We start from the raw sequence: 23,340 nt of genomic DNA, 5'->3' as shown, positions 1-23,340 counted from the left end.
CAACACAAGCTAGTATAGCGGGGATCTCCCCTGCACGTTTATTAGGTCAAGTGACATCACTTGACCTAATAAACGTGCAGGGGAGATCCCCGCTATACTAGCTTGTGTTGTTCGGCTAATTTTCTACATAGATACGATTGGGAGAGGTGCCGACCCCTCCAGCCAACACCGGGCTTCGACTATCAGGAGAGACTCTGGGGAAATTAGGTAATTATATTCGCATGTATGATCGGAACAGCACAGTCCTTTGCAGTGTATAAGGTTCTAGGATTTAAGATTAAAGAGTTCTGCATAGTGCTTTTACTATAATACTAATGATTAGGCTTCAGACAAAGCACCCCCTCCCTTGCTTAAAACTGCTGCAGTCAACTTTATTTAACTCAGCAAACGGTACAATGGGCATTTCAATCTTGGTTTCCGATCAGGGAGAATTAGCCAAAGGCAGTGAGGGGAGTGTGCCATAAGGAAGCTATTAGCCATTCATCAAACCAGATGCCAGCTGGAAAGAAAACGGTGTTCACTGTGGGCCACAGGAATAATAAATGACAAGGAGCCAATGTGCCTTAACCCTAACTAGAAATGTTTACATAATAATCCCATTAGAGTGAAAACCAATATCATATGATTCTGGTAGTAAGGGGTTTCCTCCTAACATGTGCAGAACTTGCTCAATCATATTTCTTGCAGTTCTTTGAGAACCACTGTAAAGCACAAGCCACTGGTGCTGCTATTGCAGCATTTGTTCTTCTGGAAAGGCTTTCCATTAGATCAGTCATCCCCAACCATTAGCTCGTGAGCAACAACATGTTGCTCTCCAACCCCTTGGATGTTGCTCTCAGGGTCCTCAAAGCAGGTGCTTATTTTCGAATTCCAAGCTTGAAAGCAAGTTTTACTTGGATAAAAACTAAGTTTAGTGCCAAGTAGAGCCTCTTGTAGGCTGTCGGTCCACATAAGGCTACCAATTGGTCAATCATAGCCCTTATTTGGCACCCCAAAGGACTTTTTCATGCTTGTGTTGCTCCCCAACTCTTTTTACATTTGAATGTGGCTCAAGGGTAAAAAAGGTTGGGGAACCCTGCACTACATCATGGATGTCCATCTAGAGTCCCAATGAATGCAAGTGACCCCCCAATAGATTTCTATAGTCCCCAGACTGCTCAAAAGCATTAGTGGAGCCCGCCGCAACTCACAGTCAGCATTCCATTGCATCCCTTCAGTCCAGCTCAAATCTAGTTCTTCCATTACCATCCAAAAAAACCCACCAAACTGTTCCCCTTTACTTAATCTGCCTCATGCAAATATCTATCTCCCAATACGTACATATGTATTAAAAGTCACAAACTACTTCTATAACCGCTTAAATGCACAAGGATGAAAGTCAAGTACATTTATACAAGGTCATAGAACTGTGATGAATCTGAATATACTTTAATTTTACAATGGGAGGTACAAGTAGTCAAGTAACATCATTTATCAAAGTCCGAATTTATCTCATTGATTTCTGAAAATTACTCCGACCAAATCCGCACGGGATTTTTCCCCTTATCAATACATTTTCCCGAAAATTTCCTGTGCAGGGAAAAACTTATACGAGGTTTGCGGATTTTCCGCACAAAAAACACAAAATCTTCGGATTATTGCACAAAACCCATCGCAGATCAAGATATCTGCGGGACTTATATGCAACCTCGGCAGTTCTGAGATGCTGGATTTTTGGATTCTGACTTTTTCTATCCTCGGGGTATAATAAATCCTGAAAAATCCAAGGTGTTTTTTTCCCCCCACTTTTTATAGAAAAAAACAATACAAATTTTTTCGGTTTTTGGCATTTGGACTTTGATAAAGAACCCCCTACGTGTCATGAACCTTTTAAACAGTGCTTTGTTTAAAAGCCCCAACATTGTTTACCAACTGCTCAGAACATCAATATAAATTTTGTTTATGAGGCACATATTGTTGTTCACAATAGTTTTAGGCTAATGCCACATGGGCTGATTCTTGGCCCTGTGGATAAACTCAGGCAGAGAATCAGGATCCGGAGCCACTGCCTCAGCCCAGTTGTATGCACAGGGAGTAGATTTCGACAGTAAAATGCATATTCGCGAGTTTCAGCGCTGAAGGTGCTCCATGTGCCTGCACCCAGACCTACACATTGGCTTAGGGTGCAGACATAGGAAAAGACTGATGCCAGCATAGGGGGCCGATTCTTGGCTTGTGTTTATCCACAGGACAGGAATCAGCCCTGTGCGGCATTAGCCTTAAGAAAACCCCTATCCTTTGTTTCTGATGGACACAGTAATTTCTGGTATGTGGGGAATTCACAGAAAATGGGTGGTTTGGAGTAATATGTAGAGAGGAAAGACATTTTTGCAACAGCTGCTGTGAACAACTACATGTAGGCATGTCTGCTGCTCATTATTAGCTGCAACATCATGGGTTTGGCATGCAATAAATAAATGTCTCAATCATTTTGCAGATTGAACTTAAAATTTGCTTTTGGTGCCCCCTTGTGTACTGAAACCATACATACAAAGCAGATACACATGGTAGAATTTTTAAATAAAAAAGGAAAAGTATGTCAGATTGGTTCTTGCTTTTCTGTAATCCAAGCCAGACCAAAGGACCATTAAATTAGCATTATGAGCATTTTATAAGCAAAGGCTACTGTAGTTGAAGTACAAGGTACAATTATTGCAGAACATGACAGTGGTTATCTTCAATAATTCCTGTTCTTCATCTTGTCAGGTCAGACCCAGCCTGTCTGTACAAGACCCAGTTGCATTGCTGTCTTGTATCTTTCTATATCAGATGATCAAAGGAAACTATTGCCTCCTGATTACTAGGGTCAGAATTTGAAACGTCTAGCCTGATGGCTTTAAAACATATGTTAAGAATTCAAAAATCACAACGCACATCTCAAATAAAGGGGGTCTAATACAAACTTGGGCATACATGGTATAATCCTGATTTGGCCAACGACACAATTTGGGTTGAAACAATTGTTTGACCCCATTGGGAAGCAATTTCATCAATGCTCCAATGCAGACCTCGTCACAGATTTTCAACCTGCCTCATCAATATCTGGGTGATTATTCCAAGGGCCCCATACACAAGGCTAACTTGGTCTGGAGGGCAGAGTTTTCAGAAGTTTTTATTGGCCTGCATATGGCGAGCAAAAGAGAAAAAACAAATCATTGGATACAACTCACTGCCTCTCCTCATCATTACTCAAATGCCTACTGGAAAAATCCATAGCAAATAGACAACAAAGCACTCTTAACATCCTGTTTTGTTTATTGTAATCCGTATGCTTGATGTGTACACACTTTTATTATACAGCACTGTAGAATAGGTTGGCGCTTTGTAAATAATAATAACATTCTGCTTATTTGAGCAGAACCAGGTCAAAATTCAATAGCCAGACATATCTTACTTTCTTTTCATGTTCTTTTACCTCTCAAACGTGAAATCACGTAATAAAATTAATATTCTGGGCATTCATTGGTTAAGTAAGGAGAATTAAAAAAAATAAATAAAAAGGGCACACTTTAGTGATACCTCCAAAGCCATGGGGCAAATTCAAAGCTATTAATAGACGGAGATACAGAACTATTTCAACTAAACAAAGGGGCAGCCTACTTGTGCCTATCACCAATATGTCACTGTGTGAGGGGTCTCAGTAATGCCCTGCATTCAAACTCGCTGTGTTTTGTGTCTGCAAAACTAAATTCAGTTGAAGGGGCAAGAAAGTTTATTAGTTGACAAGACATCATCAGCTTAAATAAGTGAGAAGTCGCTGGGAAAATGGCCAGTAGCCTTAACCCCATATGCAATTAAAGTGACTAAATTTGCCCAGTAGCAGTAACCCATACCAACCAATAAGGTGTTTGATTTTAAACAGGTGACTAGTTAATCTTACCTGCTGAGTGGTTGCTATGGGTTACTGCTCCTGGGAAAACGCAGTGCCTTTTATTACATTGAAGTGTACTGGCAGTGAAAAAATAAGCTTGCATGTCTTTCTACTCAGGGCTTATAGCACGGACAAGTCTAAAGGAATTCTTCCCCTCTATACACAGGTATAGAACCAGTTTTCAGAATGCTTGGGACCTGGGGTTTTGGATCTCCATACCTTAAGTCTATTAAAAAATCATGTGAATGTTAAATAAATCCATTTGGCTGGTTTGAATTATATCTTAGTTGGGATCAAGTACAAGCTACTGTTTTATTATTACAGGGATAAAGGAAATCATTTTTAAAAACTTGGATTATTTGGATAAAATGGAGTCTATGGGAGACATCCTTTCCGTAATTCAGGGCTTTCTGGATAACGGGTTTCCGGACAACAGATCCCATACCTGTTCTATAGTAGAAAAACACATTATTTGGATAATTATTGGATGAAATTAAAAAGCAGAGTAAATAATGAAATATACACTAAATATCCTCTTGTGTATGTGATGTTGTGGGTGCTTATAGCACAAATTCTAGACAGCAAACCAAAATAGCTTAATGCATTTTAAATAGGGATGCACCAAATGCAGGATTCGGTTTGGGATTCGGCCTGGATTCTGCCTTTTTCAGCAGGATTTAGATTCAGCAGAATCCTTCTGCCTGGCCGAACCAAATCCACATATGCAAATTAGGGGCGGCAGGGAAATTGTGTGACTCTTTGTCACAAAACAAGGAAGTAAATAATGTTTTCCCCTTCCCATCCCTAATTTGCATGGTTCGGTATTCAGCCGAATCTTTCGCAAAGGATTCAGGGGTTAGGCTGAATCCTAAATAGTGGATTTGGTGCATTTTTTTAAACATTTATCTATTATCTCTCCTAGAAAAGCGTTACAGAGCCAAAATGGTAATGCAATAAGCTATTTTGAACTGAGTATATGTAGTAAATATAGGAATAATTTTTTAAACTGCATTTCAAGATACAGCTATCAGAAACCAAAACTACAGTGTGGAAATTATATTTATCAATTATACACAGGCTGCACCACATATGATGGCTTTGTTGGTGTTTATAATTTGCAATTACCGTGGGGGCTGAATCCAGTTTTCTCCATCGGAGCTCAAGCCCATTTCCATCATTTCCTCAACCCCAGAAACAGCAGGAACGTCTTCCTTCTTTTCATGCTTCATTTTCCTCCGTCTCCTCTTTTTCTTTTTTACAGAGTTTGTATAGACATTTTCCAAGTCCATAGCGTGGGAGAGCAAAGTGCTTATTTCTTCTTCACATGAGGTTGGCAAATGAGAAATGGGATTCTTGAACACTTGATCAGCTGTAGGGATAGGGGAGGTAGCCAGATATGCTGGGACATGTTCCTACAAATAGCATGAGAATATAATATCATAAGACAGAATGGGGGACAAGTATTTGCAACATTAGGTGGCAGATTTATCAAGGGTTCGAGTTCATAGGAGTCATTTAAAACTCAGATAAACTCAAAATTCGACCAATCAAAATTTTTTTTTAAAAAAATCAAATTGGATGAATAGGATCGACCGGAAAACTTGAATCAAATTTGAATTGAATTCGATCCGAGTTTTTCAAAATTGATTCGAAATGTTTTCTGCTCAGTGTCAGGAAGGCTGCAAATAACTCCAAATTGATCCCAAGACATCTTCCATTGGCTAAAACAGCAATTCGGGAGGTTTAAGGTGGCTAATAGTTAAATTTGAGTTCCACTGTATGCTAAATCTCAAAAATCTAATTAGAATTTTTTTCAAAAAAACTCCAGTCGAATATTAACAATTCCCTAGTCAAAATTTGACAGTTTTGGCCCATATCTGTTGGCATATGGTGCCAGTGTTATATGGAACACAATATTTCGATTATGGAACACATCCCTTGCCTTCTCCCACTGACTTGAATGGGAAACACCAGTAGAGGAGAACTCTAAGTTTATGGTACAATGAGCATTAGGACTGCTGCTGTGTTTAGGTGGAAAGCTGCAGCAGTCAGAATCTCTAAAATCACCTTTCAAGCCTTGACACAGCAGAACAGGACAAACACTAGCCCGCTTATGGGCACACACTAGCACTGACGTGTCCTCAGCTCAGAAATAGCTAATGGCGGCCATAGATGCACCGATAATATCATAAGAAATTAATTTTCATATTATAATAGGTGGGAACGAGTCGACAAATATCAGCAAAAGACTGGGATATCGGTCGGCTCGTCGATCAGGCACCTATGAAGGCACGTGAACATGGCCAATGTTAGTGCTGAATCATCAGATACAGTTAGAATTATATTGTTTCTACCTGTATATCTGACAACTCAGCTCTACACGTGTGTGTTGAAACGAACAATCTTTCTTGGAAAGATCTTTTCCAGGAAAGATTGTAATTGTTACGTCTCTGGCCACCTTAAAGCTCAGCTCACCTTTGGGTTAACTTTTAGTATGATATAGAGAGTGATATTGAGACAATCTGCAAGTGGTTTTCATTTTTTATTATTGGTAGGCTTTTAATTATTTGGCTTTTTATTCAGCAGTTCTCCAGTTTGCAATTTCAGCAAAATAATTTAGATTTCATGTTTAATTTGAAAAGGACTTTTATTATACAGCTTTTTATGTCTGGGTGACAAGTCCACTTTAAAGGTGAACCACCCTTTTAAGTGAGGGCTTCTAAGCAAAGACGTTTGTCAAAGCCTACCACATATTTTATTCCTAAAGGAAAATTAAATCGTATTACCTTATTTTTCTAGTGTAGCCTAATCTTATAAAAACTCTTAGAGTAAAACATTTATAAAAATGGGCTTTCATTCACTGTAATGTAAAACGCTGTCTTTTATTTATAAGTTATAACCCAACAGCTACTCCTGCATTAATATGAACACCCAGTCTGAACAAGGAGCAGTAAATGTACCATTACACTTACATTTTCTTCTTCCGTTTCCTGCACAAAGAAGGCTTCTCCATTGTCACCGAGTTTCATGTGCAAGTCTACCTGTGTTCCATTGATTTCTATATCAATCTAGAAGTTACACAAATGAAAAAAAAAAGAAAAGAAATGTACTTAATTATTCATACTGAATCGGAACACCATTTAAAGAAGTGCAATAACCAACCACTGCAGAATTATAATTTGTACAACACAAAAATCTTTTTATAAATAATACAGACAAGCTATTTGTAATGGAGTATTTCTGTGATGGTGTTACATGACATTATTTACATGCAAGGATAACAACAGAGCTTAATAAACATGTAATTTACTTTATACCAACGTGACATTATATACCTTTAAAATGCCTCATGGTTAAAAGTATATCTGTGCATCATATGACCAAACATAAAGGGGGTTTCTGCTGATACATTGCCCAGTCATGGCCATGACCAGGCACTTTTGGATAGCTATGAAGCAAATAAACCATGCTCTGGGCCGTAGCCCTTGTTCTTTTTGGCCCCCTAGTTCTTTGCAGACTCAGGGGCCAAAAAGATTTTAGTAAACCGAATTAATCCAACAGCCATCTCTTTTGTTTAATTACACTACAAGTGGATCTATGCACATGCCACAAGTTCTAAACATCAAAATCCATTCTTATTAGCCTAAGGGTAGGGGCACACGGCGCGATTTCGCCGCGATTCTGCGCTAAGCGAGTTGTCGCTGCGTTTTTTAAGCCGAAATAGCTTTGCTAACTTTGGCGCTGGCGTCAATGCAAATCGCGGCGAAATCGCTGCGCTAATTCACACGCGGCGATTCGTTTTCTATTGTCGTCCGAAGTTGCCTCGCTGGGCGTTTCCGGGCGACAGTAGAAAAAGAATCGCCGCGTGTGAATTAGCGCAGCGATTTCGCCGCGATTTGCATTGACGCCAGCGCCAAAGTTAGCAAAGCTATTTCGGCTTAAAAAACGCAGCGACAACTCGCCCAGCGCAGAATCGCGGCGAAATCGCGCCGTGTGCCCCTAGCCTAAAGAAAATATATAGCTACTTTATAAGTAAGGTTTAACAGGTTATTCCATCATGATTTTTATGGTTTACTTTTTATTTATAAATTACACCGGTTACATTGCGAATAATTCACTCTACTGTTTAAAATGTTATTCCTGAACCAACAAGTGTATTTTTTAGCTGTAATATTGGTGTGGAGTTCAGCCATCTCAGTGCATTGTGCCTGATCCTGGGCTTTGAGAATGAGCCAGCACTTCAGGATGGAACTGCTTTGAGACAGCTATTTTTTCTCCCTTCCCATTGTATTATACTATGACATGGGTTGTGTTAGCAGTGCTAAAAGTAAAAAACAGGGGTTTTCCTGCTTTAGTGCTATTCTCATGTCAACCACTAGGTAGTAAGGAGAAATTTTAGCAATGCAAAAAATCCTTCAGCACAGGTGTCAGGTAGCTGCTATCTGGTTATCTGCCCATTGTTCTTTGGATAGGCTGTTAGGCTGCTGGGGAGGGAAGGGAGAGGGGTGATATCAGTAAAGAGTGACTGAAGTTTATCAGAGCACAAGTCACATGAATGAGGGCTCCTGGGAAACTGACAATTGTCTAGCACAATGCCGAATTTCAAAATTAAATATAAAAAAATCTGTTTGATATTTTAAAAAACGGATTTCAGTGCAGAATTCTGGAAGAGCAGCACTATTAACCAGTGCGTTTTGAAAAAAACATGTTCTCCCGTGAGGGAATCCCTTTAACAAATGATCAAATACCTAATTGCCAATGACCTTTGCAATAACCTTTAGTTATTAGCATATATCTCCATATATCTGTCTGGAAGGCTGTTCTTGATGAATAAAACCTAGTCACGTCCCTATCCCTAGCCCCTAGCTAAGCACTTTTGCAATTTGAATTAATTTTCTATTTTTAGTGGCTTATAATAAATATATATTTTTTAGATTACGAATAACTGCTTTTGGCTCAATATGCGAGTCGGCAACCCGAGGGTAAACTGAATACCGGAAGTGCATAGACACTTCCTTGAAATCCATTATGCCGAAAGCCTGCTATTAGCTGTCTAAAACTGCCAATATCGCTGAAACCACTAAAAAAATAGAAAACAAATGTAAAATGCAAATGCTCACCTTATATTAATACATTTTTTGGGGGGGGGGTTGTTCGATTCCCTTTATCTTTATAAACTGAAAACAAAACACATTTTATTCTTGCTTGGGTTCACTGTTGGAATTAGGTTTGCCACCGTCTGATCTCATGTACATACCACTTTCTCCTTAGAGCGTAGGACTCCGAGCTTCCCGAATCGCACATGAAATGGAGAGCACAAGTAGGTTCCATCCTGCTGACGAACCACTATAACGTCAATGCAGCCGGACAGGGTAGCCTGGTTGATGCCTTTGTACAGTTCCCTCACTGTAACCAGGACGTGCCCAGCAAGTTGCCCGACATAGTTCATTGTTTGGGACTGCATGAAGAGAAAAAATAAACCAAATTTAGATTAACATGTTTTATTGTTCTAATGCCTAACTGGCACAAAAGAGAAACAAAGCCACACACACAAATATAAAGTATCAGCATCATCAGTTCTAATATTTCCAGAATATAGTAAGTATATGAGAAAAGAGGAATCGGCCAATAGATAATTCTGAGAATGAACACAAATGATGATGTCTATGGAAAAGTATATTAATTAGAATTTTCATTTTGATATTGAGACAAAGGGTTGGGATGCAATGTGTTTTTTCTTACAGTCTATTATGAAAAATGATATAGCAAAATCTCTCAGGGGGCCGTTTTGGCATATTTGTTTTCATCTGTACCATTCCTCATATTTGTATTACTGGCACCTTCTAATCTGTTGGCCATAAACGGAGAGGAAACTGGGGTATTTTTTTTTTTTTAAAAAAAAGGATCATTCATGGTTGTAATACTGTATCTAGCAGGTATACAGTCTCCTTTGTGTGCCCAGAATAGAAGCACTTACTTAGTGCTGCCACAAGGAGGCAACCACATACTGTATAGCAATAACAATATATAACTACTTACATGAACTTTAAATGCCGCTCAATCCGATTGAATTATAAATCTGTATAAGTATATAAATAAAACAACCCATTTTTTTGCTCATAAAAGAGTTTTAACCCTGTACCTAATATGCTTTACTAAATAACTTGAAATTCTATTAAATACCTCTTATGGGGCAAACTAAATATTTCCCAAATGATTGACTAAATTCATTTTGTAATAAATAAAAAAAACAAAAAAACAACAGAAAGGCAAGTTGCTGCCAGGATTTAATGTGGATTATCAGGTTAATCGGCGTGAGAATCCTTTCTATACAAGATTAATAGGTCACAAGGTACAAAGCACTCCAGTTTCCTTGTACAATTGGGGAGGCACAAACAGCACACATTTTCATCTGCTGGGGATGATGGGAAAGAGTTAGTAGGAAGTAGGGTTGCCACCTGGCCGGTATTTTACCGGCATGGCCGGTAAAAATGATGGTTGATCCCAATGTTATTAATAGGTGAAAAAGATAAATATATAGGGAGGCCGGTATTTTTTTCCAGAAAAGGTGGCAACCCTAGTAGGAAGGGAGGGCTGCAGAATGGACCTCCCTGTTATATAAACCAACAAACTTGTTATTTAGGTCTCTTTCCTCTGCAGCAAAGCACCCACCTGTAGGAAAAGCACCAGATATTACTATATTTATCCATACTTGGATGCAGAAATTCTTGGATTGACTAGAACACAAAAAAACACCCATAAAAATAACAACCTGGTGGTTCTTGTCGAGAACATGACACCAACAATATGCTTGGTAGAAGAATTTTGAAACAGCACCACCGTATTTTTCTTATTTCTTAAAAGCCTTTAATCGTGCATAGGGGCATCACAGCAACGTTTCAGGAATTGCGGCCTTTTAACAAGCTTACAACAATATGCTTTAAAAATGCTCATCCAGTGCAGAGCTCTATACCATGCTGCAGTTAGGTGGTGTATAGGGGAACAGACATGCAACGTCACTTTTCTGCTCACTTGCTATTTTTACTCACATTCTGTTGATTTCTGGACTGGCTGATAAGTCTCCAAAAGTGCCAACTCAGGAACTGGCTGTCCCTCATCCCAGCTATCAGTCACCTCCTGTCCCCCAGCAGCAACTATACAGTGTGCAAAGCAAACAACTGCCAGAAACAATGATGTTCTAATTACAGTTTTGTATTATAGTAGCACATGATCATGCAATATGTGCCAATGATGGAGGACACATAGGACTACATACTAATCCTTTGTTTTGCCTTTTTTTGTTATACAGTTGTCCAAAATGGTCATATGAAGAAATCTGTTTGCCCCCTGACACACTACTGGTACAAGTATAGGAAAAGTAATATCCACAAAGCTCAGAATTACAAAGCAATCTCCCATAGAGTCCATTTAAATCAAATAATTATAGTTTTTTTTTTTTAAATTAATTTCATAATGTTGTACCAAGGCCAAAGTCTTTCTGGCCTACGTGGTGGAGGGCCAGAGGAAGTCAGTTTGACCACTTCCTGTTTCTAAACCACACCCATGTTACCAGCAAGAACTTTTAAAGGAGATCCAAGTTCCCCCAATAAAAAAAGCCCCATCTACTACCCTAGCTGGACCCCACCTCCATAGTTCATTACTCCTGAAAGTGTCCCTAACAGCATGCTCATGTATCTGTGCCAAGTAGAGCAGCGGAGATCATGGGCGTCATCTTGCAGATCTTCGGTCTTCTTCGGATCCTCTTCCTACCCTTCAGCATTTCACTGCACTTTTGGCGCATGTGCAGTTGCTACGAATACCAGGATGTTCCAACTGCACATGCGCCAATGCGGTGCTTACAGAAGAAGACCGAAGTTCTGGAAGATTGCACCCATGAGCTCCGCTCATAATAAAACAGTATCTTGAACTTGATCCAAAATAAGATATAATTAAACCTAATAGGCTGTTTTTTCTTCCAATAAGGATTATTTAAATGTTTACATGATATCCCTTCTTTATCAATTAGAACCTAATCACCATTCAAATAATATGTTTCTTTATTGTTTTTTTATTTATACAGAACACGGCTTCCCTACACAGAACTGGATGTTTGCACCTCGTGTTGATTTGTGAAATATTAATATATTTTTACTTGCCCATTTAGGGAAGTGTTTAGACTAAAAATCTACATTAATATAAAGTGCTAGTGCAATAAATTAGTCCAATTTATTTATCCACTTTCTTGACGCTTAAAGTGTTTTAGTGCTAATTCAGATTTAAAGTGACTTGTTGAAAATTAAGTAAGTAAAAAAGTCTTTAGCAGCTTTAAATAGTTTATGGTTAATTTTCTATCCTTAAAGTAGCCAATTGATAAATAATAAAGTGAAGGAGTGCTTAAATCAAAAATGCCAATTCATCCAGAAAAATTCATATACTTATTTAGATTGTATGAAGTAGTAGGAAAAGGAAAATAATAGTAGGTGGAGAAGTCCCGTTTAGACTGTTATCTTTTTTTATCTTCGGGACCCCACAAAGCTGGAGAAGTCAGGGCTTCTGGGACTGTGGTCTCAGTATTCCTTTATCTAACTTCTGTAAGAACTAGTAATCCTGCAAAACCACAAATCCCAGAGCACTTAATAGAGAAAGCAGATTGATTACTATAGATTAAGAATAGATTTCTGAGCAAGTAACAAAATAAACCCCCCAAGAATTCATTTAAAATGGAATAAAACGTCTGTATAATTGCTGCCGACGCGTGTTTCGATTTAGCTTTTACATAGGCAATGTGCATTGTCCAGGACGCCGACTATTTATGAATTCTCTTAGGTAGCGTTATTACTGATGCACAGCCTTCCGATGGAACGCATTGAAAAAACCGTGCAGCGTTCCAATAGATGCAATGACGTCCTCCTCGGGACCTAGCTCCCATGTATTCTCCTACTCAGTGTCTTGAGATCTTGTGAGAACTACGGACTTAGTCTATTTTTCAGGATGACATATCTCATACAATTATACTTAATCTATCTTTCAAATCAACGTGTCTCACATATTTATGTATAGTCAACGGGGGGAGCTGTGGCCACTTTATCCATCAAACTATATATCCTATTACGGCTAAGACTTAAATAAGATTAAAATATTCAGTACAAAACTTTATTACTTTGTTTGTGATGCCTGCAAGAACTAATGGTAAGGTTACTTTGGGATACAGAGTTGCCCCCTCCAACATACACAGAACATTACACTTTATTGAAGTCAAATAGAAGATTCAGTTTCAGTGACGTCTAGAGAGGATGGCTTTCAAGTGCTCCTAATAGAGACCTGTGTGGTTACAACTGCATGGGGACGTTTGTCAGATTTTGTGGGTGAGGTTTTATTTGGCCAACAGGATCTCATTATTCAACAAACCGCAACAGCATTGCCCTCGATTCATGGGCTGATATACAGTGGTGTGAAAAACTATTTGCCCCCTTCCTGATTTCTTATTCTTTTGCATTTTTGTCACACTTAAATGTTTCTGCTCATCAAAAACCGCTAACTATTAGTCAAAGATAACATAATTGAACACAAAATGCAGTTTTTAAATGAAGGTTTACGTTATTAAGGGAGAAAAAAAACTCCAAATCTACATGGGCCTGTGTGAAAATTAGAGAATTCCTATCATACTTACCGTAATTCTCTTTTCCTGGCCACTCTCCATATCAGCATTACATACGGGGGGCTCCGCCCATCCCCGCCCATTGACCAGATAGTCCCTCCCTCCCAAGCTTTAAAGCCACCCCCAGGGGCCCACATACCTCGTCTAATACAAAGCTTCTGGCCGAAGAGGGGTGGGAAATGCTGATATGGAGAGTGGCCAGGAAAAGAGAATTACGGTAAGTATGATAGGAATTCTCTAATTTTCCTGGCCACTCCATATCAGCATTACATACGGATATACCAAGCCATAGTGCTTCCGGGGTGGGAAGAAAAACCACAAACACCAGAGGTGCTGATACAAAATTTTTTACTGACAAGAAAAGGCAAGGTGGGCCCCTGCCGCAAAAGCATGGTTACTCGAAGAGGGTAGGTCCAAACGATAGTGCTTAATGAAGGTCCGAGCCGAAGACCATGAAGCGACTTCACAGATCTGAGAAGGAGGAACATCTGCCAATGCTGCCCAAGAAGAAGCGACCGCCCTGGTGGAGTGAGCCGTTAAACCCTCCGGAGCTAGCTTGCCCTGAGCTTGATAGGCTTTTGAGATACACAAGGTCATCCATCTGCTGATGGTAGAGGTGGCAGCAGCCTGCCCTTTTCTGTTTCCCGCTGGGACAACAAATAGTCTGTCTGACTTTCTAAAGGAAGCTGACATTTCCATATAACGCTTCAGACTTCTTACTGGATCAATCTTTTTTAAATCCTCTGCTTCTTGAATGTCCTCCGAGAAAATAGGAAGAGTGACTTCTTTCCTCAAGTGAAAAGTCGAGACAACCTTTGGGAGAAAAGACTGAACTGGTTTAATAATCACTTTGTCATGCAGAAAGGTTATGTGTTCTTGACTGCAGGATAGGGCTTGCAGTTCCCCCACTCTGCAAGCTGAGGCAATGGCCAATAGGAATAAGGTCTTTAAAGTCAGATTCCAGAATGAAATTGACTCAAGAGGCTCAAACGGTGGCAAGGATAGGGATCCTAGGACCAATGGTAGACTCCAGGCAGGTGAGGTTTTAACCCCTGGAGGACGTACCTTCAATGTTGCTTTAAAAAATCTTTGGACTGTAGGATCCGAAGACCAGGATTTTCCAGAAATGGCTGATATGGCGGAAGCATGAGCTTTTAGGGTTCTATACTGTAGACCTTTCTCTAAACCAGATTGGAGGAAGCCTAGAACCTGAGGGAGAGAGATCTCTTCCAACGAGAAACCAAACTGATTGCACCAAAGCTGAAACCTTTTCCAAACTCTGCAGTAAGCGGATGATGTGGAAGACTTCCTAGACTTGAGCAGGGTGTCTATAACACTTTCAGGTAAGCTCAACTTTTCCAGTCTTTTGCGCTCAACCTCCACGCCTGAAGAGACAGAGCCGCTGGGTTTGGGTGAAGGAGAGGTCCCTGACACAGCAAGTCCCTCCTCCTGGGAAGAGGCCATGGGGGATCCACCAAAAGTTTGAGAAGTAATGGGTACCAAGGCCTGCGCGGCCAATTTGGTGCAATTAAGATCAAATCGCTCCTGTCTTGGATTACTTTTTGGAGAATCTTCATGATAAGCGGGAACGGGGGAAAGACATAGGCCAGGCTGAAGAACCAGTTCTGAAGCATGGCGTCTGCTGCTTGAGCTGTCGGGCAAGGTTTTCTTGAGAAGAAAATTGGAAGCTTTGCATTGAGATGTGATGCCATGAGATCGATTTCCGGAAGACCCCATCTTTCCACCAGCTTCTGAAAGACCTCCTGGCTTAAGGACCATTCGTGACTTGACACCGAATTGCGGCTCAGAAAATCCGCCTCCTGATTGTCTTTCCCTGGGAGATACTCCGCTGTCAGTGAGACCAGATTTCTCTCTGCCCAACTGATGATAGGTTGAACCTCCTGGAGAAGAGAAGTACTCCTGGTACCCCCTTGTCTCTTGATGTAAGCCACTGCCGTGGTATTGTCTATAAGGAACCTGACTGAGGAATTGTGCAGATTCTTTTTGAACGAAAAGAGAGCTAACTTCGCAGCCCTTATCTCCAGGATATTGGAAGGCACATTGGTCTGTCGTGAGGACCATGTCCCTTGTACCCATTCCGAGTCCAGGTGTGCCCCCCAACCCCAGGTTGAGGCATCGGTGATCAGTGTCTTCCATTGAGGTTGTGATAAGGGAAAACCCTTCTCCAGGTTCTTCTCCTTGGTCCACCAGCCGAGCGACTCCTTGAAAGGGTGAGAGAGAAGAATCTGCTGCTCCCAGTCTTTCTTTTCCCTGTTCCATTGATCCAGGAATAAAAACTGGGCTGGCCTCATATGCCATCGTGCCCACTTTGTGACAGGTATTGTCGATGCCATGGACCCCAATAAGGACATCATTTCTCTGGCTGAGACTTGGGACTGAGTTAAGAAATGAGAAGCTAGGTTGATGATAGCCGCAATCTTCAGAGGAGGAAGAGATACTAAGTTTTCTTGGGTATTGAACCAGGCCCCTAGATAGACCAAGGATTGGGATGGGGATAGTTGGCTCTTCTCTCCATTTATCAACCAACCATGGGAAAGTAGGAAGTCTAGGACTCTCTCTCGATGTTTCAGTAGAGTCTCCTTGTTTCTTGCTGACAGAAGGATGTCGTCCAAATAATGCCAGATTGAGATCCCCTCCAGCCTGAGTGCCGCCACCAAGGTGACCAGAATCTTTGAAAAAACTCTCGGGGCTGTGGACAGACCGAAAGGGAGACAACGAAACTGGAAATGTTTCCCTCCGATGGCAAATCGAAGAAAACGCTGATGTGAGGCTGTCACAGGGATATGTAAGTAAGCGTCCCTCAGATCGATGGAGAGGAGCCAGTCTCCTGGGAGAATTGCAGCAATGATCGAATAGATTGATTCCATCTTGAACTTCTGTACCCTCAGATGCCTGTTGATTAATTTCAAGTCCAGAATAGGTCTCCATCCTCCTGAGTTTTTCCTTACCAGGAATAGTACTGAATAATACCCCCTGTTTTGTTCCCCTACCGGGACAGGAGACAGAACTTTCTCTTCCTGCAGCCATTGTAGGTAGTGATCCAGGGCTTCTCTTTTTTCCCCTTTTTTGGGGTAAGAAGAGGTGACAAAATGGTTCTCTGTTGGGATGGAGTTGAATTCCAGCCGATAACCCTTTGATAGGATATCTAGAACCCACTGATCTGAGATGGTAGAAATCCATATTTGGAGAAAATCTGCCAGCCTGGCTCCTACCTTCTCTATCGTGGACGGATAGTCAGGAAGGCTTCTTATTAGACTGGGATGACCTGGACTTGTCTCCTCTGATAAAGGTCGCTTGGCCTTTCTTCCATGAAAAAGGCTTGTAGTTTTCACCTGCTGGTCTGGAGACTTGTCTTCCCGCAACCGGTCTTCCTGAGCCGCGAAAAATAGAGGATTTAAAATGGAAAGATGATGGTCTCTTCTTTTCTTGGGGTAAAAATAAGCTTTTCCCCCCAGAAGCCTTAGATATTACGTCATCCAATTTGGACCCGAAGAGGCGTAGGCCCTCAAAAGGCAAGGTGCACAAGCTTGTCTTGGAGGAGACGTCCGCCGTCCATGATCTGAGCCAGAGAGCTCGACGAGCCGCCACCGATAGGGCCATAGAACGAGCTGCTAATCTGGTGAGATCTACTGTGCCTTCCGACATGAACGCTGTGGCAAGTTTTAGTTCTGCTAGGCTAGAAGAAATTTCCTTCCTATCCACTCCTTCGGCAAGAGCCTTGTCGATGCCATCTATCCAGAGGGACATGGCCTTAGCCACCGAGACCAGTGCCACTGCTGGTTTACATGCTGCCCCAGCTACCAGAAACCCCTTTCTGAGGTCTGCGTCTACTCGTCTGTCCATGGGGTCCCTAAGGGCAGAGCTGTCGTCAATTGGCAGAGTAGTTTTCTTTGCCAAATGTATGACTGCGGGGTCCACTGAAGGGGCAGTGACCCATTCCTTAACCTCTGAATCTCTGAATGGATAGAGCTTGGAGAACCTAGTGCCTTGTGACACAAAGGAGACCTTCTTTGCAGCTTTTTGCCACTCTATCTTGATAAGGTCAGAGACCTCTTGGAAGAGAGGAAATGTATGACGGTTCTTTGCAGGAGATGGCAGGACCTTAAGAGTTGAGATTCCTGTGCTTCCCTCTTCTACCCCCAGGGTCTGCTTTACTGCCCTAATTAGTGGAGTAACCAGGGAGAGATCAAAGGTATCCTGGGGGCTATCTATTTCCTCATCTGAGTCTAACAAGGCTTCCGACTGTAACTCAGGGGAAAGACACTCGTCTTCAGAGGAATCCTCTGCCGCTCCCCAGGCATCCCTATGCTGGGAGACAAGATCCTGACCTTCTTCCACATTCCCTGTGGTTAGGAAAGGAAACCCCGAGGCTGAGCTGCAGAAATCTTTCCAGCAAGACTTGCAAAATTTTTTGCCCACTAGGGGAGGGCTAAAACAACCCATGCATTCTGGAGGAGCCGACTGGGGACTTATAATCCTACGTTTTTTAGCAACATCTTCAGGCAAGCTGAAAAGAGAGAATGGGGAGAGAGAGAGAAAATAAGAAATGGAAAATAAGAAAAAGAAAAAGAAAGGAATAGTACAGGAGGGACCTACCTAGCTTGGAGGGCAGAGGCTGTAGAGGCTGAGGAATCCATAGGAAACCAGGCAAGGATACCTGTAATGCAATACACATGCAGTGGGGGTGAGCTGAAAAATCCCTTAACAGGATGATTGTAATATGGAGCAGCATAGAGTGGCCTAATCCAGAACCCCCCCCTTACACCTACCAGAGCTGAGTCAGCAGCAGGGAAGCTCGAACCTTCAGACACCTAAGGAGCAAAAACCAGCAGCAAGCGAAAACAAGATGCGCCAGAATTAAAACACCCGGGACCGGAACCGGAAGTGCGTCACAGCCGCAGACTTTGCCCACATCCAAAATGGCCGCCGCCAAGGACGCGGAACCATGTGGACGGCTCCAAACACGCTTAGCCCACAACAAAGATGGCCGCCGCGTGTCTGGAGGAAGGAGCGCTTCCACTGAAGGCAGCAGAGGTTTTGGCTGAAGCGGGTCAGGGAGACCCACAAAGGAAAAAGTATGGACGGATTCCTAGTGCCACAGGCAACCTTAAATGATCACCTCCATGGCACGGCCTCATGGGAAAAACTCTCTGGGATCGCACTGCTGCAAGCCAAGTGCTAAAACCGTGAGTAACCTGCCTGTCCCTGTCCTTACAAGAGAGGGAGGAGGGGTAAGCACTCTGCCCTGATCCACCTGAGGAAGCTTACAACTACCTAGGGGATAGTAACAAACTAGGAAGGACCCTCTGGTCAGTCAGAGCAAAGGACAGAAAGAAAAAAGACGAGGTATGTGGGCCCCTGGGGGTGGCTTTAAAGCTTGGGAGGGAGGGACTATCTGGTCAATGGGCGGGGATGGGCGGAGCCCCCCGTATGTAATGCTGATATGGAGTGGCCAGGAAAAAGTGATTGCCCCCCTTGTTAAAAAATAACTTAACTGTGGTTTATCACACCTGAGTTCAATTTCAAAGGTTATAAAGCCATTTCTAAAGCTTTGGGACTCAGCGAACCACAGTGAGAGCCATTATCCACAAATGGCAAAAACATGGAACAGTGGTGACAGTGGCCGGCCGACCAAAATGACCCCAAGAGTGCAGAGACAACTCATCCGAGAGGCCACAAAAGACCCCAGGACAACATCTAAAGAACTGCAGGCCTCACTTGCCTCAATTAAGGTCAGTGTTCACGACTCCACCATAAGAAAGAGACTGGGCAAAAACGGCCTGCATAGCAGATTTCCAAGGCGCAAACCACTTTTAAGCAAAAAGAACATTAAGGCTCGTCTCAATTTTGCTAAAAAACATCTCAATGATTGCCAAGACTTTTGGGAAAATACCTTGTGGACCGACGAGACAAAAGTTGAACTTTTTGGAAGGTGCGCGTCCCATTACATCTGGCGTAAAAGTAACACAGCATTTCAGAAAAAGAACATCATACCAACAGTAAAATATGCTGGTGGTAGTGTGATGGTCTGGGGTTGTTTTGCTGCTTCAGGACCTGGAAGACTTGCTGTGATAGATGGAACCATGAATTCTACTGTCTACCAAAAAATCCTGAAGGAGAATGTCCGGCCATCTGTTCGTCAACTCAAGCTGAAGCGATCTTGGGTGCTGCAGCAGGACAATGACCCAAAACACACCAGCAAATCCACCTCTGAATGGCTGAAGAAAAACAAAATGAAAACTTTGGAGTGGCCTAGTCAAAGTCCTGACCTGAATCCTATTGAGATGTTGTGGCATGACCTTAAAAAGGCGGTTCATGCTAGAAAACCCTCAAATAAAGCTGAATTACAACAATTCTGCAAAGATGAGTGGGCCAAAATTCCTCCAGAGCGCTGTAAAAGACTCGTTGCAAGTTATCGCAAACGCTTGATTGCAGTTATTGCTGCTAAGGGTGGCCCAACCAGTTATTAGGTTCAGGGGGCAATTACTTTTTCACACAGGTTTGGATTTCTTTTCTCCCTAAATAATAAAAACCCTCATTTAAAAACTGCATTTTGTGTTTACTTGTGTTATCTTTGACTCATAGTTAAATGTGTTTGATGATCAGAAACATTTTGTGTGACAAACATGCAAAAGAATAAGAAATCAGGAAGGGGGCAAATAGTTTTTCACACCACTGTAAGCTGCTGACAGACTAAGTTGTTGGGCATTCCTCTGATCAATATCTAGCCGAAAATCAGCTAGCTGTCGACCGACCAGGTCCTCTGTCCATATTCTCCTCGTTGTGATCGGTTAGGACCTCAATGTCGGCATATCGAGGAGAGATCTGCTCATTTGGCAAACTTCCTTCTGCATATATGGCCGCCTTAAGAGTTGTTTCTGTTGTATCACACCATATGTCTACAAAAAGTCAACAGAACAAAAGCCCAGCCTGGCTGGTTGCTATATAGTATATATAGTATATTGTAGCAATATATTCAGCCACCGAGCTCAACCTGAGAACAGCTTGTTGACAGATAATGTAGAGACAAAGTTCATTTGAATGCTATTTGAACAGATTATTTCCTAGACAAAGCAATTTCTTTATCTATGTTTGTTCGACACGAGAGACGCATATTTGTTATTGACAAAATGGGTTTCCTTATCATTGATAAATCCATGCAAACCCTCCGGACCAAAATGGTTTACATGGCACCCAAGATGCACAAACCCATGCAAGCAAAGGGAAAACATACAGACTACTTTAATATAACCTGGCTCGCAAACATGCAATAAGTTGGCATCAAAATGTCCCTTGCACAATTAGTCAAAAGATGGTGGAATGATGGAACTTGGTAAAGAGTGCTCATTGCTATGAAATTATTGTGAGTACCATGTCTTTGTAAGATCACTAACAAGGACATGATACTGGCATTGGGGCTGGAAAACTCCAAACCCAGCATTTAAAAAATAAAAAAATAGCAAAAAATTGTTCAGAAGAGCAGTTTATGTCCTTGTTATGTACAGTATTTACTTTCATGTTTAGGTTTTATCCAGTTGATTAGGCTGTGTTATCTTCTGCCACAGAGGTTCAGGTCTTATATTTATATAAGATAGTTCAGATTCGGCCACTTACTGCATCTCCATGATAAGGACATGATATTGGCATTTGGGTGGGGAAATCACGTGGTATTTAACAAATTAAAGCAAGTTCATAAGAGGTTGGGAAGGCATTTGCAAATACACTTTCAGGCCGGCTTTAATTGCCCTTTTATTGGGTTATGTTAGCTAAATTGATCAGCTTTTCTTGTTCAACTCTCAAGCTGGCCATAGATGTAAAGATTTCTAAAAGATCCAATCGTTATCGTGCGACCACAATTATCTCGAAATGATCATTTAAATGTACGATGTGTCCATCAACTAAAAAGACCATTTCAGGTGATATTGCCAGCAAAACCGAAGAGTAGTTGCCAGCTTGGCCCTGCAAACATAGATAGATTGCAATGGGACCGATAAAGATTTTTAAACCTGGCCAATCAATTTTCTGACAGATGACGGACGAAAAATCGTAAGATGTACGATCGTTCGAATCCCACTAACTACATGATAATTTGACGGATTGGTCGCACTGCGCTGAAATCGGTCGTTCATCAAAGAATCGTCGCGTCTATGGGGACCTGCACTCAAAATCAGCCATAGGCATCTCAGGACAACAGTGTAGTAAATAAGTCTTCTAAATAAAGGATAGTAGATGCTGTGTACAACAGCGACCCTTTAGCTGTATGATTTTAAACATTACAAATGACACAACATAAGTACAGATCACTAAAAAGGATGTCAAAAATAAATCTGCTACTGGCCAAGTTGTTAAAAAGATAACAATAAAATTGTATTTTGGAGCCAGTGCTGCACTATGGAACTGCTTTCTGACAGGCTATTCTTTCTCCTACTCATGTAACTGAATGGGGTTGCAGTGGGACCTGGATGTTTTTTTACATTTTGAGTGCTGTTCTTATATCTAACAGGGAGCCATTATCCAGTTACCCTCCCATTTGTTCTGCTGATGAACTGCTGGGGAAAAAAGTGCAGCAGTAAAGAGTGACTGAAGTTTATAAGAGCACAAGTCACATGACTGGAGGAAACAGACTATGTCTAGCCCCATGTCAGATATTAAAATTATATATAAAAAAAAATCAGTTTGCTATTTTGAAAAATGGATTTCAGTGCAAAAGTCTGCCGCAGTAGCACTATTAACTGATGTGTTTTGAAAAAAAGCATGTGTTCCCATGACAGTATCCCTTTAAGTCTACCAGAAAATCATGTAAACAATGAATAAACCCATTAGGCTGTTTTGCTTCTAATAAGGATTATTTCAATTTGGATTATTTGGATAAAACGGAGTCTATGGGAGACGGCCTTTATGTAATTCAGAGCTTTCTGGAAAATGGGTTTAAAAAGGCCCATATTGCCAGAAAACCATTTGCAGGAAAATTGTTATTAACAGGAGCATGTCCATGCTGGAACAGATTTATAGTAAGGCTAGGGACACTCAATAAGGATCTCGGCCTGAGGAGAAACGCAGACCGAGAAACTTGTTCCTCCACTACTGCCGATATGCCTTCACCCTAATACATTGCCTTAGCTTGGGTGCAGACAGAATCTTGTTTCACACCCGCACATCAGGCAGCAGCAGATTCTCAGTCAGTATTTCTCCACAGGCTGAGATCTGCATCATCCGTCCCAGGCCTAAGGGTAAGGTCACAATGAGCGTTTCGGGGAGATTTAATCGCCTGGCGACTAATCGCCTCGTCTTTGAGGCGACCAATCTCCCCGAACGCCTTCCCTCACTCTGCACTGGCTAAATGAATGATTTTTCATTTTTGCCAGCGCAGAGTGAGGGAAGGCGTTCGGGGAGATTGGTCGCCCACAAAGACGAGGCGATTAGTCGCCAGGCGACTAAATCTCCCCGAAACGCTCAGTGTGACCTTACCCTAAAGGTTCAAATCTGCACACACAAATATGAACAAGGCAACAGAATGAAAACAAATTACAGTTAGATACTTCTGATGAAAGTGATATAAGAATAAATCTGCCTTCCTCACTTCTGCTCTGAAGTGCAAATAGCTGTGTAAACGAAAGATATATACATATCAGTTCTAGTAAAATGAGGTCAATAAAAAGCAGTTTTTGTATTAAAGGTAACACATGCACCCAGTTGGACTCCAGCTGTACAACGCTGTTCTAGATAAGGGGAGCGGAGGAGAAAAGAAATT

The 23,340-nt window shown here is 41.6% G+C and overlaps 1 protein-coding gene across 6 annotated transcripts in view; it reads right to left on the bottom strand.

Annotated features, from left to right (window-relative positions):
• Positions 1-23,340, bottom strand: part of lpin2.L (lipin 2 L homeolog) — a 72,066-nt gene that overhangs the window by 30,127 nt on the left and 18,599 nt on the right. For 5 of the 6 annotated variants that reach the window (XM_018267923.2, XM_018267922.2, XM_018267924.2 and 2 more), the window contains exons 2-4: positions 9,168-9,368; positions 6,883-6,978; positions 5,036-5,322 (exon numbers count right to left, since the gene is read on the bottom strand). In XM_018267923.2, coding sequence (XP_018123412.1) covers positions 5,036-5,322; positions 6,883-6,978; positions 9,168-9,359 — 575 coding nt within the window. In that variant the 5' untranslated portion in view covers positions 9,360-9,368. Of the gene's footprint in view, positions 1-5,035; positions 5,323-6,882; positions 6,979-9,167; positions 9,369-10,959; positions 11,095-23,340 lie in introns of those variants that run through there. The other variant, XM_018267920.2, reaches the window with a different exon arrangement.

Source organism: Xenopus laevis, chromosome 6L (assembly GCF_017654675.1).
Source record: "Xenopus laevis strain J_2021 chromosome 6L, Xenopus_laevis_v10.1, whole genome shotgun sequence".
Taxonomy (NCBI): Eukaryota; Metazoa; Chordata; class Amphibia; order Anura; family Pipidae; genus Xenopus; species Xenopus laevis.
This window is presented reverse-complemented; position numbering and strand designations above follow the sequence as displayed.